This window comes from Polypterus senegalus, chromosome 18 (genome assembly GCF_016835505.1).
Source record: "Polypterus senegalus isolate Bchr_013 chromosome 18, ASM1683550v1, whole genome shotgun sequence".
Taxonomy (NCBI): Eukaryota; Metazoa; Chordata; class Cladistia; order Polypteriformes; family Polypteridae; genus Polypterus; species Polypterus senegalus.
The window spans coordinates 60,839,799-60,857,744 of record NC_053171.1 but is presented as its reverse complement, the minus strand read 5'-3'; the positions used below and the strand labels follow the sequence as shown (position 1 = coordinate 60,857,744).

Genomic DNA, 17,946 nt, shown 5'->3' with positions numbered 1-17,946 from the left:
ATGAAGATCAAGGCTTATCGAGCTAATCCAATCAATTTTGTTTTGCAAGTAATCAGTATTGAACAGTGTGATGGACGGCCGGCAGCTTAACCCGGCCGACATACCCAGGACGCTAGATGGTGACTTTCCTGCAGCTTAGAGGTGCCCCAAATTCCCGCAGGGCATCATGGGAGATGGAGTTTAGCTTCACAACCCTGCTGGGTACCATGGGTGCCGCCGTGAGGCACTGCAGGGAGATGCGGGGATTTTCGTTTACCATAAGAAAATGTGATCCTCCATCTGACCCAGAAGTGCTGACAAGTCACGCGAACAGAAGATGAGAAGCACTTCCGGGCCAAGGACTATATAAAGGACTAATGGGAACCCAGCAGTCGAGCCGGAGTTGGGAGGGAGAATGACGCAGCTGCTGGGATGAGAGAAGGAGGAATAGTATTGTGTTTATTGATTGTGTTTGGTGGATGTGGTGTTTTAGAGGAACTATATTGAAGAAAATAATTAAAAGTCTCCTTAGTGCTTTTAAACTTGTGTCCAGAGCATTTGTCTGTCGGGTTTTAATGGGGCATCAGCGTCTTCTATTGTTCACAGCATTTACATGCATTCAAATCAGCAAAATTACAAGGGTAACCAAATTTTTGCACAGCCAGTTTTTCACATTTGACTTAATATCATAAAACTAAATACTGCTTCACTAAAAATCTCTGTTTAGAAAACACCCCAGCACTCAGATGTTCCTAGGAAATGAAAGACATACCACTGTTATCTTTTTTGTTGAAAGTAGAGTAAATTATTATGCAGGCAGAGAGGGGTTCCCAAACATTTTCATATGACTGTATATATCTCTCTATTATAAAAAAATTATGGTAAGCGAAAGCAAAAGCAAGGCGACAATACGTGATCTTCTCGGATGTTCTCAGAAGACATTTAAAAGACCCGTGAGAAAATTAGAAAAACATTAAAAAAAAGTTAGATTATTTATTAGAGAAACAATAGTCACTCACGGGCAGCTATACGTTGCGTTGTCACAATGTGTCTCCAAAACATATTGTTTTAAATGAAGCTTTAAAGTTTGGCGAGCGAAGCCCCCTAGTGTGTGTGTATATATGTGTGTATATATATATATATGTGTATATATATATATATATATATATATATATATATATATGTATATATATATATATATATATATATATATATATATATATATGTATATATATATATATATATATATATATATATATATATGTATATATATATATATATATATATATGTATATATATATATATGTATATATATATATATATATATATATATATATATATATATATATATATATATATATATATATATACATACGTATATATATATATATATATTTATTTATATATATTTATTTATATATATATATATACACACACACACACACACACACACTAGGGGGGCTCGCGCGCCAACCCCTGTGTTTGATTGCTCAGATACGCACTTTAAATTTATTTAACATATCAGTGTAGCATAATAGTGTATTAGTTGGAATTATATTGTTAAATAATCCATCCAAATTATTTATATATATATATATATATATATATATATATATATATATATATATATATATATAAATAATTTGGATGGATTATTTAACAATATAATTCCAACTAATACACTATTATGCTTTATTACAGATATACAGTAGATACTATTAAGGAGGATATAGAAATCAATCACAAGAGGTGATCTGCTATTGAAACTTGACGGCTTAATTAATTTCATAGATCACAAATCCATGTAGTGCTACAAAAGGCCAGAAAATAAACATACTGAATATGCATCTAGGGAACATCTAAATATGGGTGCAACCTTCTGTTGTACATAAATCGACTTACTGGTTTGATGTCTCTATGCAGAAAGCCCACAGAATGGATGCTCTCAATAGACTCCAGGATCTGTCGCCCCAGCCTCAAAGTGGTGCTGATGGTGAAGGTCCCACGTGCCATACTGCGCCTCAAGTCTGCTAGATTTCTTCCCTGCAAAGGAAACCAATTGAAATCAAGTCATTGAATTCTGTTGAAATGTCTAGTTAAAGTGTCAGATGAACTGGAAAAAAACTTGTATATAGTCTTAATGCAAACTAATAAAATAATCTAGCCACTTATCCTAGACACACGAGACGCAAGATGCTTACAATTTAACATGGACTTTGCATTATTTTAATGTGTTTTACGGAGCTTAAATACCAATCAAAAATACAATCAGTACATCATTACAAGTATTTATTATTAACATTCCAGTTAAGCAAGTAAATGTACAAGCAATGCAGTATAAGGAACTGTTACCCCATCTGACATTAGTCTAAATCAGTGATTTCCGAAACTTTTCTATGCCCTGCACCCCTAGAAAATGTTTGATTTATGTTCACATCCAGTACAAAAGTAATATCACATGTGAAGATGAAGTCAAATTTCTCATTTTTGCATCATAAATTGAACCACATACACTACTGTGAGTAAAAAAAAAAACAAAACCTTAAAATCTAAATTTAAATATAAATTGTGCACTTGTAATTGTAAATTCCCTGTGAAACCTTGACACTCTATCGATGATCGAGTTGTAAGCCGCAAAGCATCAAGTGCTGCAAGGAAATGACACACAATCACCAATCAATGGTTTTGGAGGACTGGAGACCCCCATGAAGCAATGGATATCGGCTTGCCACTAAGCTATAACACAGAATTGCTGATCTTTGTCCCTGGACAACATCTGTACTGTAATTCAAAAAACAGATGTGTCATGCAGGTAAAATTGCCAGGACCACCAGCAAGAGAGATGGGGTTGAGTGAAAGCAGCAAATGTTGCAACCAATTCAGAACCCCTTGTTCCCCACCCTGGCAAAAATGTGAATCAAATCCTGAAATCAGTGATGTTTCACAATTAGGGCTTGCAGAAATCAATACTATCTCTTGCCCTTCTCTATGGATCACTGCAACGTCAAAATTCCTTTCTCTTTAAAAAAACAAAAAAATTATTCGCCTTTACAAATGCTCTGCCCACAGCAAGTAATCTGCGAGAATGTGCTTTTCTGCAGCTTATTCACAGGTAAAAATAAGCTTTATGCACACGCTCGTGCTGACGTACCTCCAGTGAAATCTCAGACAACTCATTCACCTCCATTATTAGTACAGCAGTTGTAATTTTTACTTAGTGCAGAGAAAAAGACATTTTAGTTTCAGCATACAGATAGCTCTACTGCTAAACACTGTTGTGTATCTAAATGGATCTTCGTTATCCAGAGAGAGAGCTTTATGTTTAGTCCCCATACCAAAATTTGTAGCCAGCATTTAAAAAAATAGGACTTTCACAAGACAGGGCCTGAAGGTAGTGGTTCCTGTGTTTTTGAGTGAAACAATTTCTCTGTTCCACTTTAAAGACTGTGGTTTTGGGAGAGGAAAAGTGACTGATGGAGGATAACACACTGGGGGAGGAGGAAGATGATAAAATCCTTGAGGACCACTTCAGCTCTGGATCCAGCAATGGCTGACCTAGTGCTCGATGAAAACATGATTATCATAGAGAAGATCCTCCAGCTGAGGAAACAAATTGAGACCCTTACAATAAAGCAGTGGTATGGCATTCACCGTTTTGCTGGCTTTTACAGAGACATTTGCTTTTTACGGGGTAAGATGTCCAGTAGACTCATGTTATTATGTATTAAGCTTACATACATATTCACCTGTCCTTGAATAAAGTTTAACAACTAATTACTGAAATTCTGTTTTTTATTTTTTTTTATTTTATAGAAACATTATGTACCGTAGATCCCGTTATATAAGCCGAGAATTTCGTCATAGATTTTTGGCTTGGAGTTTGGGGGTCGGTTTATACAACGAGTATCATTTCAGATTCAAGATTTCCAGCGCAATGCCGGTTTTGCCGATGAATACGGAAGTAAATAATGACGAAACCACAGAGCCATCTTTCAGATGAAGAAGTAACTTTGCATGCCGGTACTTTAAATTAAATAAAGAATTTATTCAAAAAGTGTTTTAGTTGTTGATTTTATTAATAAAATTTATAATAAATTATCGGGAAGTTTAAAATGAAATTTTTTGTTTTGATTTACGATCAATCAACATCTTGCGTTACGAAACGGATGCGGTCACGTGTATCCGCTTGCGCGATTGTAAACAAACAACCGAGAGCGTTAGTAGCATCAGTTGGAGCCCGGATACATGTGTTTGTGGATGTAATTTCTGTCATTGCAGTGATTTACCTATATATATATAATTCATTAAGACCATGCAAGCAAGACACATAATTGCTAAGGAAGGAAGAGAAGGTAAAAGTAAGCGATCGCAATCGAAACGAAGATGGACATTGTGTGGAAATATCTCCCCCCTTACTGCAGCCCAAAGATGTCAAATTAAATGGTGAGTACAGTATGAAATTGTTTCTAGAATAGAATGCCTTTTATTGTCACTATACGCATCTACAATGAGATTAAAAGCAGCTCCTTCCGTGCAGAAAAAAGTTCTGTATAGGGCTTGTATGGTTGTTTTTTAGCTTTAGCATAACGCCGGATCTGCGGCCCCGCTTCTGCTTTCTTTCCCTCCTCCATCTGTGTTGTCTCCTAGACCCGACAACAATCCACGGAGAGCCCCCTGGTCTCGCTATGTTGTCTGGGATGTTGTGCGTGTGATGAAAAACACTCGAAACAGATGTCTGGCTCTGGACACCGATGTCTATAAGGTTCTGAATGGTGTAGCGGATGTTCGCCAAACTGATCGTGCACAAACAAGGACAAAAAAGTACAAAAACAACAAAAAAGTGCACTGAAAAGGAGAGCCCTGAGCCGCTGCGACCATGTGTGCCGCCATGCTCCTAGCTTAATTGAAGTAGGCTAGGCACTTTTTATAACTTTTTGGTTAGTACATTAGAAAAATTATTGGTGTTTTGGTAAATTATGCACATTATACTATATATCAAAAATGCCGGCAGTCTCAAATTCTCGCCGATAAACATTATAAATATACCAGAAGAGACACTTTTAAGGAAATTTAGAAAAATTTGGTTGGAGAAGGGGTTTGGCTTAAATACCGGTCATCGGCAAATACATGTAATTTAGTAGGTAGAGAAGGGGTTCGGCTAATATACCGGGTCAGCCTGTATTCCGGGATCTACGGTAGTCACATATGTAAGTTCATACTAGGCATACGTTTTTAATATATCCAGAACTTTCCTTTGTAATTGTGGATGTAGATTGAAACATACAGTTTGAAACCCTTCTCCTTTTTAGTTCCTGATGTTTATAACAATGTTTGAATAACGCGATGTAAGTCATTTACCTAAAGCTGAGCACATCTTGAAATGATTGGGTGAAAAACGCCATAGCTAGTCTGTTTTGATATCAGCGCTGGAAGTGGAGAAGCTGGCTGATGTGGAATGTGGAAGAAAGTGTGCAAACAGTATATTGTGTGCTATACTTAATTCTTTCCATATAATAGAACAGGAGCACTAACTAATAAATGACCAACAAATAGCAGCACACTGCAACATACTGACTACACCATTATACAGACAACGCACCTCACTCAGTTTTAGTGAATTGTGACACAGCCTTCCTCTTTATAGTGATCCCTGAAATGCCATCTCCCAGTTGGGAACCCCTGGTCTAAATAGTCCTATGAAAGGATTAAGAATAATTTTGAATCCAACAGTATCTAATAATAAGCAAACATTTTTTTATCACAAACTGACCCACAGAGTTGGTAATTTGTGTCTATCATTGTGTATCATTATCCAGAACACACCTTTTTACTTCCGGCGCCGCATCCGAGTGGCAGCCTTTCCAGCAGCTCCGTATATGACTTTATCTTTTTACCTTTTTATCTCTATTTTTCTCTATTTCACTGATCACTTCTACCCTTTCTTTTATGTGGAATTGCTCCCTGGACACTTTTTACTATTTTACTATTTGACATGGATTTTTACACTCCGAGAATCGCCTATTCAAGTAGTCAGCTTAAAGCACTGAGAAGAAATGCTTATGGCGGTGTGGTTCCTTATTTACCTGACGAGGTAAGAAGGCGATATCGGGGCAGCCGAGCCGGCGCAAAGAAAAAAGATAAGATTAAATCAAGACAACTTGAAAGAAAATGGTGTTATAAACCGTCGGTGCCTTCTGTGATCCTGGGAAATGTAAACTCACTACCAAATAAGATCGACGAACTGGCAGTGCTGGTGAAAAATGTCAGAACCTACAGAGAATGCAGCTTGCTGTGTTTTAGTGAAACGTGGCTAACGTCTATCATCCCAGATGCTAGCGTGGAGCTACCGGGTTTAGCACAGTTAGAGCGGACAGAGGCAAAGTACCTGTGGAAAGAAGAAAGGAGGAGGACTCGCTCTCTATGTCAATACAAAGTGGTGCAACTCAGGACATGTAAGCGTTAAAATCTCCACTTGCTGCAGGGACATCGAACTGTTGGCCGTAAGTCTGCGCCCCTATTACTTGCCCAGAGAGTTTGGACACGTGATTGCTGTTATTGTTTACATCCCCTCAAGCGAGCGGAGATGGCAGTGACATCATCCATTCCGCAGTTGCTAAGTTACAAACGCAGCACCCTGAGGCACTTGTGCTAATCGCTGGAGACTTTAACCATGTAACGCTGGACAAAACATTACCTGCCTTCTCCCAGTATGTGGATTGTAACACTTGGGGAAACAGGACTATTGACCTACTATATGCAAACGTTAAAGGCGCATACAGCCACCCCACTGCCTGCGCTTGGGAAAGCAGATCATAACCTGGTTCTGCTTCAGCCTCAATACAAACCAAGAGTGAGGGCGCTACCTACAACACACGCTCATTCAGGAAGTGGTCCCTGAGGCAGAGCAGGCTCTGAGAGACTGCTTTGGAACTACAGACTGGGATATATTGCTTGGGTCACATAGTGAGAACATTGAAGAGGCTGTTGAATGCACAACTGATTACATCAACTTCTGTATGGACATTGTAGTTCCAGTAAGAACAGTATGCTGCTATGCTAACAACAAGCCATGGATTACAAGTGACATCAAGGGCCTTTTGAACCAGAAGAAAAGGGCTTTTAAAGGTGGTGATAAGCATGAGCTCAAGTGCGTGCAGAAGGAACTCGAGTCCAGCTCAGGGCGAAAGAGCAGTACAGGAGAAAGCTGGAGCAGAAGTTGCAGAACAACAGCATGAAGGAAGTGTGGGATGGGATGAAGATTATCACTGGCTGCAGCTCGAGCGGGTGCCGCCATCGAGACAGGCGTGGAGAGAGCAAACCAAATGAACAACTTCTTTAATAGGTTTGATCACAGTAACCCACTCTCACCTCGGTACTGCATCCTCCAACCATCCTTCTGCTGATACCAGCATAGGTGAGACATCCCCACCCACAATTACAGCAGCCCAGGTGAGCAGAGAGCTGAAAAGACTTTGTGCCAGCAAAGCAGCGGGTCCAGATGGTGTATCGCCACGATTGCTGAAGGCCTGTGCGTTGGAACTGGGGAGTCCTCTACAGCGCATCTTCAACCTGAGCCTGGAACAGGGAGAGTCCCAAGGCTTTGGAAAACATCTTGTATCACTCCTGTCCCAAAGGTATCACGTCCTAGTGAGCTGAATGACTTCCGGCCTGTTGCTCTGGCGTCACATCTGATGAAGACCATGGAGCGGCTGCTGCTTCACCACCTGAGGCCACAGGTCCGCACGCCCTCGACCCTCTGCGGTTGCATACCAGGAGAAGGTGGGAGCGGAGGATGCCATCATCTATATGCTTCATCGATCCCTCTCCCACCTGGACAGAGGCAGTGGTGCTGTAAGAATTATGTTTTGGACTTCTCTAGCGCCTTCAACACCATCCAACCTCTGCTCCTTAGGGATAAGCTGACTGAGATGGGAGTAGATTCACACCTGTGGCATGGATTGTGGACTATCTTACAGACAGACCTCAATATGTGCGTCTTGGGAACTGCAGGTCTGACATTGTGTGCAGCAATACAGGGCGCGCGGGACTGTACTTTCTCGGTCCTGTTCAATCTATATACATCAGACTTCCAATATGACTCGAGTCCTGCCAGTGCAAAAGTTAGCTGATGACACTGCTATTGTGGGCTGCATCAGGAGTGGGCAGGAGGAGGAGTACAGAAAGTTAATCAAAGACTTTGTTAAATGGTGCGACTCAAACCACTTACACCTTAACACCAGCAAGACCAAGGAGCTGGTGGTGGATTTTAGGAGGCCCAGGCCCCTCATGGACCCTGTGATCATCAGAGGTGACTGTGTGCAGAGGGTGCAGACCTATAAATATCTGGGAGTGCAGCTGGATGACAAATTGGACTGGACTGCCAATACTGATGCTCTATGTAAGAAAGGTCAGAGCAGACTATACTTTCTGAGAAGGTTGGCATCCTTCAACATCTGCAGTAAGATGCTGCAGATGTTCTACCAGACGGTTGTGGCGAGTGCCCTCTTCTACGCGGTGGTGTGCTGGGGTGGCAGCATAAAGATGAAAGACGCCTCACGCCTGGACAAACTTGTTAAGAAGGCAGGCTCCATTGTAGGATTAAAGTTGGACAGTTTAACATCTGTGGCAGAGCGACGGGCACTAAGCAAACTCCTGTCAATCATGAATAATCCACTGCATCCACTTAACAGTGTCATCTCCAGACAGAGGAGTAGCTTCAGTGACAGACTTTTGTCACTGTCCTGCTCCACTGACAGACTGAGGAGATCGTTCCTTCCCCACACTATGCGACTCTTCAATTCCACCGGGAGTAAATGCTAACATTAATTTTATTTTAATTTTTTCATTTTATTACTATTTAATTTAATATTGTTTCTTTGTATCAGTATACTGCTGCTGGATTATGTGAATTTTCCCTTGGGATTAATAAAGTATCTATCTATCTATCTCTTTATATATGGGATGCAAAGATGCAGGGTCGCTCATTACCAACTAAAAACAATAATTCAGAAATAAGCGGTGTAAATCAGGTGACAAGCTGTGTGGGACTTGTTTAGATCAACATTACAGTTGCATCAACAGCTGATTTCACATGTTACTGAAAACTGGCACTGACAGGAGCTGGAAGCAGTTGGATAAAAATAACAGAGCTAGTTTGTACTGGCACCTACCGGATAATGTTTTTCCATTAGGGTAATATATGTAATTTAGCATCCTATTGTCAGAAAAAAAGAGATGGTTTTGGTGAACTAAAACACTTTATGAAATGTAGAAAAAATGTCAAAAAATAAGCTTAAGAAGGGAGAAAGCCATTTGTTACGTAATATTGTTCTAGTCATGTCTAATTTAAGGATTTGTCATACGGTTATTAAAACTGTCTGGAAAAAGATAATCTGAACTATATAGTAGAGGAAGATTGGGCAGACAATGGAAACACTCTGCCTTCTCATCTGGCTAGAGCACAGCGACTGCTTGAAAATGGCCAACCCTTTTAGAATTGTTTCACATTTCATTGTGCTACACAATTTACTAATTTAAAAAATTTCTGCAAAGAAATACACAACTCTATAATACCACACTTAATATAAAATTGTGCAGACTATGTGGTTAAAAAGGACATGCAGGTGTTGGATGTGACAGAACAAAATGCAGAAGACATGGAAATATGACCCTCAACAAATCTCTCTTGTGCACGGTAGTTTGTGGAATTATGCACTTTTTCTACATGTCTGCCTGGGTTATTCTCTGGGTGCTCAGTTTTTATTCCAGCATCAAAACAACAAAATTACAAATAAATACACACAGCTGATTTTATGCCTTGCCTTGTTTTCTAAACAACGTACCTGAACTTTCAAGCACAGCTGCTTCTAATCCTCTGTCATAGTTTTTAGCATATGTGTTTTGCCTTGCCTCCAGAGGGTTGATAAGGCCAGCATGGGGTTTGAACAAGTAGTACTAAATACTACTGTGTGAGTCATCTGTGGGGGAGCTGCGCCATGCAGGTGGTAATGGTAGTAAGATGGTACCTTTCAAGCAGGGAGTTCAGATTTTATTCTTGCCCATTATAATAAACTCTTTCTTTAATCAAGTGCTTTCCTGACTATTTTTGTTGTGCTATATATATATTGTCCTAGGAGTTATTTATTGCACTTTGGGGCCACACACAGTTTTGCACCATTATACAACCAATGCAACCTGACCAGTAGTAAAGTTCTCTGTCGTGATTTTTTTTATTTTATTGCATTTATTAAAATCAAATAACATTCCATACATATAACTCAAGTTTTACAAAAAGAAAAAAAAGGTTTGAAACAAATCAACCCCCATCCCCGAGAATGAGAGATAGGCCAGCAGTGTAAGATTTTATACTAGTAAAGACAAATGAATAGATAAAATAATAAATGAATAAAGATAAATGTAACAGAGGGGTGAGAACCTGCTTCCTCAATTTAAATGCTTATTCTAAAATGTTATTGATTAGATCCTGCCAGGTTTTGAAAACGTTTTGTTCAGAAGTGTGAATTTGATTTTTTTCCAGTTTTAAATAGTATGTAACATCAGTTACCCACTGACTTAGAATAGGTGAGTTAAGATTCTTCCAATTGAGCAAGATAAGTCTACATACTGCGGAGGCTGGCCCGGACACACACAGGCAGACACGTCCATTTTTCCCACCACACGTTTATTTACAGCTATATACAATGCCCAAAAGTGCCACACAAACCCCACAAGTCCCCCAAAGTCCTGGCCACAACAATGCCTTTCTTCCTCTTCAGTCCACCTCCTTGCCTCCTCAAGCAAGCTCAGTCCACTCTGCTCCCGACTCTCGCCCCAAATGAAGGGAGGCGGCCCTTTTTATCCACACCCAGATGTGCTCCAGGTGCTTCCCGGCAATCTCCTGCTGACACGCCCCCGTGTGGCGTAAGTGCCGGCTGTATCCCCGGAAGCACTCCAGGTGTCCCTGCTCCTCTTCCCCCCAGCACTTCCTGGAAGTGCTGAGATCCAGGGCTCCAAAGGCATGGGAGCACCCCCTGGCGGTGACCACGGGCCCCTACAGGGTGGAGCTTCAAAGCTTTGTACCCGTGGCCCTCAAAGGAACCAGGGCGGTCGCCCCCAGATGGTCTGGGAAAGGCGCAACCCGTCCTCCGGTCTTCCTAGGTGTCCCGGCCGGGTCACCACCCCAGCCATCTCCAACAGTACCAATAGTGTAGTAAAGGCAATTACAGTTTGTTTGTCATTCTCGACTTTAAGCCTATCTGGAAGTACAGTACACCCTCGCTAAGTCGCAGTTCACAGTTCGCGTCCTCAGTCATTCGCGGATTTTTCCTTAGAACCTAACTAATAATTGTTAGTGGAAACCGCAAATATCTTCCACAATTTTTATGTCTTTTTTCGTGGCAATACTGTGCTGTAGAGAGAATCACGACACAGGATGGTGAAAGTTGCTACTGCAACTCCCAGTAGGCCCTGTAGTGCTCGGATTGGTCTGGTGCTGGGGCTGTTGAGATCAAAGAATGTCAGCACAGCTTTTAAAAAGGGGACCAGTGACCAAAAGCAAAAAAAAGTTTTTGTAATTTGTGTTTCAAGTTTCTGTCTGTCTGTCTGCCTTCTGTTGGGTTACCTGTACTTATTCATTTTGTCCTAGATTGTTTTGTGCGTATAGATTGTCTGCCTTTGTAAATGAGGACTATAAGTGGATTCATGGCCATCCTGCAAAGAAAGGAGCGCTCCTGAACACATCCACCTGTCTTCACCATTTCAGGAACTACCAGTAGGACTATTTGTACATTCCCATTCAATACGCGGATCTGTGTACTATCTATTTTCACCATTACATTTCATCTGTTGCCATTTTTCATTAACTTTTTCATGACTTACTGTGTGTTTTGTTTGTGCTTTGTTGTATTTAATGTGTAATCGCCGTAAGGGGAACAGGGGTGATATTGTTGTTTTCTTATTTCATTTGTTTTCATTACATTCTTTATTTGCCGTTTGATTACCAGTTTGCTTTGCTTTTGTCTCCGTTTGTGAGTGGGTGCGTGTCAGGTCAAGGCTGGAATCTCCAACATGAAAATAAATAAATCACCAATCTTCTCGAAGCCTGAACCGTACCTGTCCATTTTAGTTGATTGCTTTGTTTCTTTCTCCTCCCCCAGACATTCTCTGCTCCTGTTGGGGGTTGTGCTACCCTATCATGTTTGTCTATTGTTTAATCGATAACTAACTGCGTACTTTTACTTCTGAAAGAGACATGTTTGTTTGAAGTGTTTGAATAAAGTTCCAGTCTCTACAATCTCCTGTGTTTCTGTGCAATTCTGTGACCCAAACAAGACACCCTGCAAGACTCATTGTCCCTGGGATTGAGCCGCTGCACTAAACAAGCCTGAGAGCGTCAACGCTTACCTCTGTGTGCTTGCATTCGGTTGTTCAAGTGCAGTTGGCTCAGTGATTTTTTTTTTCCATCCATGGCATCAGTTGCACTTTGCACATATTGTTCCAGTAGTTTTTAAAATAGATTTTACAGTTTATTAGCAGTGTGTAGAATGATCAGTGTTGCAGTTGTGATGCTCTTTGCATGAAAAAAAAGTGTTCCATTAAAATTTCACTTTTTCTTTGTTAATTGTGACGTTTACTTAAAGTGCAGCAAAAAAGTATCCATTAACGCCCAAGTATGTGGCAGTTTAAGGGTTAAAGCCCGAAGATGCCGCCAAAATGAGCTGCACTGTTTAAGGCTTCTGGCAATGAAAATGTGCTTTCATGAATTACAGTACATATAGCGGTAACATCTGCATTTTACATTCTAGCACTGCAGGAGACATAGCAGTACAGTATACAGGTTTACCTTTACATTCTTTATTTTTAGGTAATGTATTAAGCTGATTTTGAAATTAAAGTGTTTTAGGGGTATATTTAGGGTTTAAACTATGAAAATAGGCATTTTTTTTTAACCACATCTAAAAATGCACAATTTTCGCAATTCACGGATGCTCTAGGAATGTAACCCCCACGAATTTTGGGGATGTAATGTACACCAAACACAGCTGTTAGTGGATTAGGAGGGATTGTGACATCCAAGCTGTCTGAAAGTCATTTAAAGATTTTGGTCCAAAATGATGTTAATTTGGTGCAGGCCCAAAACATGTTACCCAATGAGGCCGGAGCTTGATTACAGCGTTTGCAGGTTGGATCTTGTCCTGGAAACATTTTGGACAATTTTAAACAAGAGAGATGGGCTCAATATATAATTTTTAGTTGAATAATTCTATGCTTTGCACATATGGAACTCCAGTGAATTCTGTGCATTGCTTCTTTACACTCCTTTTCTGAAATATTAAGTAAGATCCTTTTCCCACTGTTCATTTGGATCTTTGAAAGGGAGGGACTGTAAAATAGTTTTGTATATTACAGAAATACTGTCTGGGAAAGATATGAGATAATCTATCCTCTTAAGAAGGCATTCAGGGTTTCCCAGAGTGTTCCTGCAGAAACCTCTGAGGGTGTATTTCTCTAAAAAAAATTGATTTGCTTGGATATAAATTCTGTACAGTTCTCGTCTGATAATAAAAGTGGATTAAGACGCCATCTGCGAGATAAGTATGTGGGGCAAAGTGATTTTAGTTCCAAAATCAAGGGGGCATGGTCAGAAATAACAATAGTGTTGTACTTACAAGATTTAAACATACGCAAGATGATGTTATCTATAAAGAAATAATAAATTCTTGAGTAGAAGCGATGCACTGGGGAGTAGAAGGAATATGCTCTTTAGTTTGGGTTTAGAAATCTCCAGGGGTCTGATAAGTTGTGGTCAGTTACAAACTGTGTAATTGCAGTGTTAGATGTTGTGATGTAAGAATTTGCAGATAACTTGATAAATATTTTGTATGTCTTTATTTGTAATTTAGGCAAAGCAATGTGATTTAGTGTTTACCCCACCCTTAGGAATGGGTCTCTTTGAATTTTACGACAGACATGGGGGAAGGAAGTGCTTGACACAAATGTTCCTCTGCTAGAGTCTTTCAACCCCCGCAAGGAAGCCAGGTTAGCGTAACATATGGTCTTGGGGGGGATGGCAGATGTTAAGATGTTCTATTTCCCCATTGGTCTGAGGTATGGCTGTTTGGAATTGGCTTGTCTCAGAGGCCTTTAAGTACCACGAAGTACTATTGGCGTAGGGGTTGGACAGAAAACCCATAGATTTGCTTGCTTTATCTCACTCTCTCTCCCTTGCTAACCTATGATGATGAAGAAGCATCTCTCTCTTACTGATCTGATGAAGAAGACCATCACACCATGAACTGAAGACAACAAAATGAAGAGCACAGCTTCAGCCATATTGAACAGACATGTGGCTGAAAGCTGAGCACCAATGATGCCTTAACTAGAGACATTTTAAGTAATTACAAGTCTGTGTGCCGCCTGAACGACATATCACCATTTAATCAGGTTGTATGGTTGCCAATATTCAAATGTACTTTGTACTTTGTTATTATTTATGAATATTATAAGTAATACATTATTTTATGTGAACTTAACTCCTGCTTGATTTTTTACTACATCTAATTGCCTGAGGTTATATATATATATATATATATATATATATATATATATAGAAGGGAAGGTGGGGATAAGTTATATACAATACCACCTTATAAACAGTGGTAAGTCTGTGAGATTAGGCATTCTAAGGCTACATATTAATAATACAATAGGGGAAAGTTGAGCAATATATATTAATCTACCAAGATAAAACAGATGGTATCGTCCCTGAGGCAGGAGACCTATGTAAGTCTGGATTTAAAACAAAATTAAAGTCCCGAGCCATTATAATTTTATAAGTGCTCACATTGGGAGTGGATGCAATACATTTTACATGAATTCCCTATCATCGACATTGGGTGCATAAATATTTATCAAAATAACTTTACAGTTAAATAAATTACCTATGACAATCATATATCTCCCCTCAAGATCATACAGGTGCTGGTCATAAAATTAGAATATCATGAGAAAGTTGATTTATTTCAGTAATTCCATTCAAAAAGAGAAACTTGTATATTAGATTCATTCATTACACACAGACTGATGTATTTCAAATGTTTATTTACATTAATTTTGATGATTATAACTGACAGCTAATGAAAGGCCCAAATTCAGTATCTCGGAAAATTAGAATATTGTGAAAAGGTTCAATATTGAAGACACCTGGTGCCACACTCTAATCAGCTAATTAACTCAAAACACATGCAAAAGCCTTTAAATGGTCTCTCAGTCTAGTTCTGTAGGCTACACAATCATGGGGAAGACTGCTGACTTGACAGCTGTCCAAAAGACGACCATTGACACCGTGCACAAGGAGGGCAAGACACAAAAGGTCATTGCTAAAGAGGCTGGCTGTTCACAGAGCTCTGTGTCCAAGCACATTAACAGAGAGGCGAAGGGAAGGACAAGATGTGGTAGAAAAAAGTGTACAAGCAATAGGGATAACCGCACCCTGGAGAGGATTGTGAAACAAAACCCATTCAAAACTGTGGGGGAGATTCACAAAGAGTGGACTGCAGCTGGAGTCAGTGCTTCAAGAACCACCACGCACAGACGCATGCAAGACATGGGTTTCAGCTGTCACATTCCTTATGTCAAGCCACTCTTGAACAAGAGACAGTGTCAAAAGTGACTTGCCTGGGCTAAAGACAAAAAGGACTGGACTGCTGCAGAGTGGTCCAAAGTTATGTTCTCTGATGAAAGTAAATTTTGCATTTCCATTGGAAATCAAGGTCCCAGAGTCTGGAGGAAGAGAGGAGAGGCACAGAATCCATGTTGCTTGAGGTCCAGTGTAAAGTTTCCACAGTCAGTGATGGTTTGGGGTACCATGTCATCTTCTGGCGTTAGTCCATTGTGTTTTCTGTGGTCCAAGGTCAACGCAGCCATCTACCAGGACGTTTTAGAGCACTTCATGCTTCCTGCTGCTGATGAACTTTAAGGAGATGCAGATTTCATTTTCCAACAGGACCTGGCACCTGCACACAGTGCCAAAGCTACCAGTACCTGGCTTAAGGACCATGGTATCCCTGTTCTTGATTGGCCAGCAAACTTGCCTGACCTTAACCCCATAGAAAAATCTATGGAATATTGTGAAGAGGAAGATGAAATAAGCCAGACCTAACAATTCAGAAGAGCTGAATGCCACTATCAGAGGAACATGGGCTCTCATAACACCTGAGCAGTGACACAGACTGATCGACTCCATGCGACGCCGCATTGCTGCAGTAATCCAGGCCAAAGAAGCCCCAACTAAATATTGAGTGCTGTACATGCTCATACTTTTCATGTTCATACCTTTCAGTTGGCCAACATTTCTAAAAATCCTTTTTTTGCATTGGTCTTAATTGATATTCTAATTTTCCGAGATACTGAATTTGGGACTTTCACTAGTTGTCAGTTATAATCATCAAAATTAAAAGAAATAAACATTTGAAATATATCAGTCTGTGTGTAATGAATGAATCTAATATACAAGTTTCACTTTTTAAATGAAATTACTGAAATAAATCAAATTTGTCATGATATTCTAATTTTATGACCAGCACCTGTATACTACATCTGATACTACAATTTAGACTGTTCTATGTATAAGAATTCCCACACCTCTAGTTTTCTTTGTAAAGCTGGAATGGAATATTTGGCCAGTCCAGTCTTTGTGCAGCTGAAACTGATCCTTGCTTAATAAGTGGGTCTCCTGTAAAAATACTATTTTAGCCTTTAGACCTGTGATTCAGGCCTTTAACATTCCAGCTCACAAAGTTAACTGTCCAGTCTTTGAGACATTGCTTTTAAGCATTTATTGTCATTTTTTAGTCATAACTGAAAATAAGACAGCTTTGACCTTAATTTCCAATTTTCCCAGGAGTTATTGCCCTGAAGGCTATCGTTTTGTTGGCATTTATAATTACAAGGATTAAAAAGATAGATTAGAGATAGCTTGCTCTCTTTCTCTCCATAGTCCCCACCCCCCATTTTGCATCCCCACATGAGGCTGGACCCCAATTCCCAAAGTCCCAGTCGTCTGACATACCTAGAAACAGAGCACATCCAAAACAAAACAAGCCCTCCAGCAGCAGCAAATAAAATTGAGATATCTATTTGCAATACAGTCCAATTACTATAAGCATAAAATCTAATCTTCAGCAAATAGTAAGCCCAGGGAATGGTGTTAAAAAGTGGCCCTGGAAAAGCATAGTAATCCCTATTAGGATAATAACAATAAACCAAGGGAATGATGTTAAACAGACTCCTTTAGAAGAGTTAAAAAAATAAAATGATTCATTTCTTCAACACACACACATATATATACATATATGTATATATTATATATACATATACATACATATATATATACACATATATATACACACATACATATATATATATATATACACACATACATATATATATATATACACACATATACATATATATATATATATATATATATACACATATACATATATATATATATATATATATATACACATATACATATATATATATACACATATACATATATACACATATACATATATATATATATACACATATACACACACATATATATATATATATACACACATATATATATATATATATATATATATATATATATATATATATATATATATATACAGTAATCCTCTATATGGCTTTGACTTTCATGTTTCACTCTATCATGGATTTTAAATGTAAGCAAATCTAAACATATATCACAGATTTTTCGCTGGTTCACGCTTTCTGCGGACAATGGGTCTTTTAATTTAGGTTACATGCTTCCTCAGTTTGATTGCCCAGTTGATTTCATACAAGGGACGCTATTGGCGGATGGCTTAGAAGCTACCCAATCAGAGCATGTATTGCATATTAACTAAAACTCCTCAATGCTATAAGATATGCTTCCCGCGCTGTGCTTGTTTGCTTCTC

General features: G+C 39.3%; 1 protein-coding gene across 2 annotated transcripts in view; it reads right to left on the bottom strand.

Moving 5' to 3' along the window:
- Positions 1–17,946, bottom strand: part of ttbk2a (tau tubulin kinase 2a) — a 253,506-nt gene that overhangs the window by 109,945 nt on the left and 125,615 nt on the right. For both annotated transcript variants that reach the window (XM_039741334.1, XM_039741335.1), the window contains exon 5: positions 1,882–2,022. In XM_039741334.1, coding sequence (XP_039597268.1) covers positions 1,882–2,022 — 141 coding nt within the window. The remainder of the gene's footprint in view (positions 1–1,881; positions 2,023–17,946) is intronic.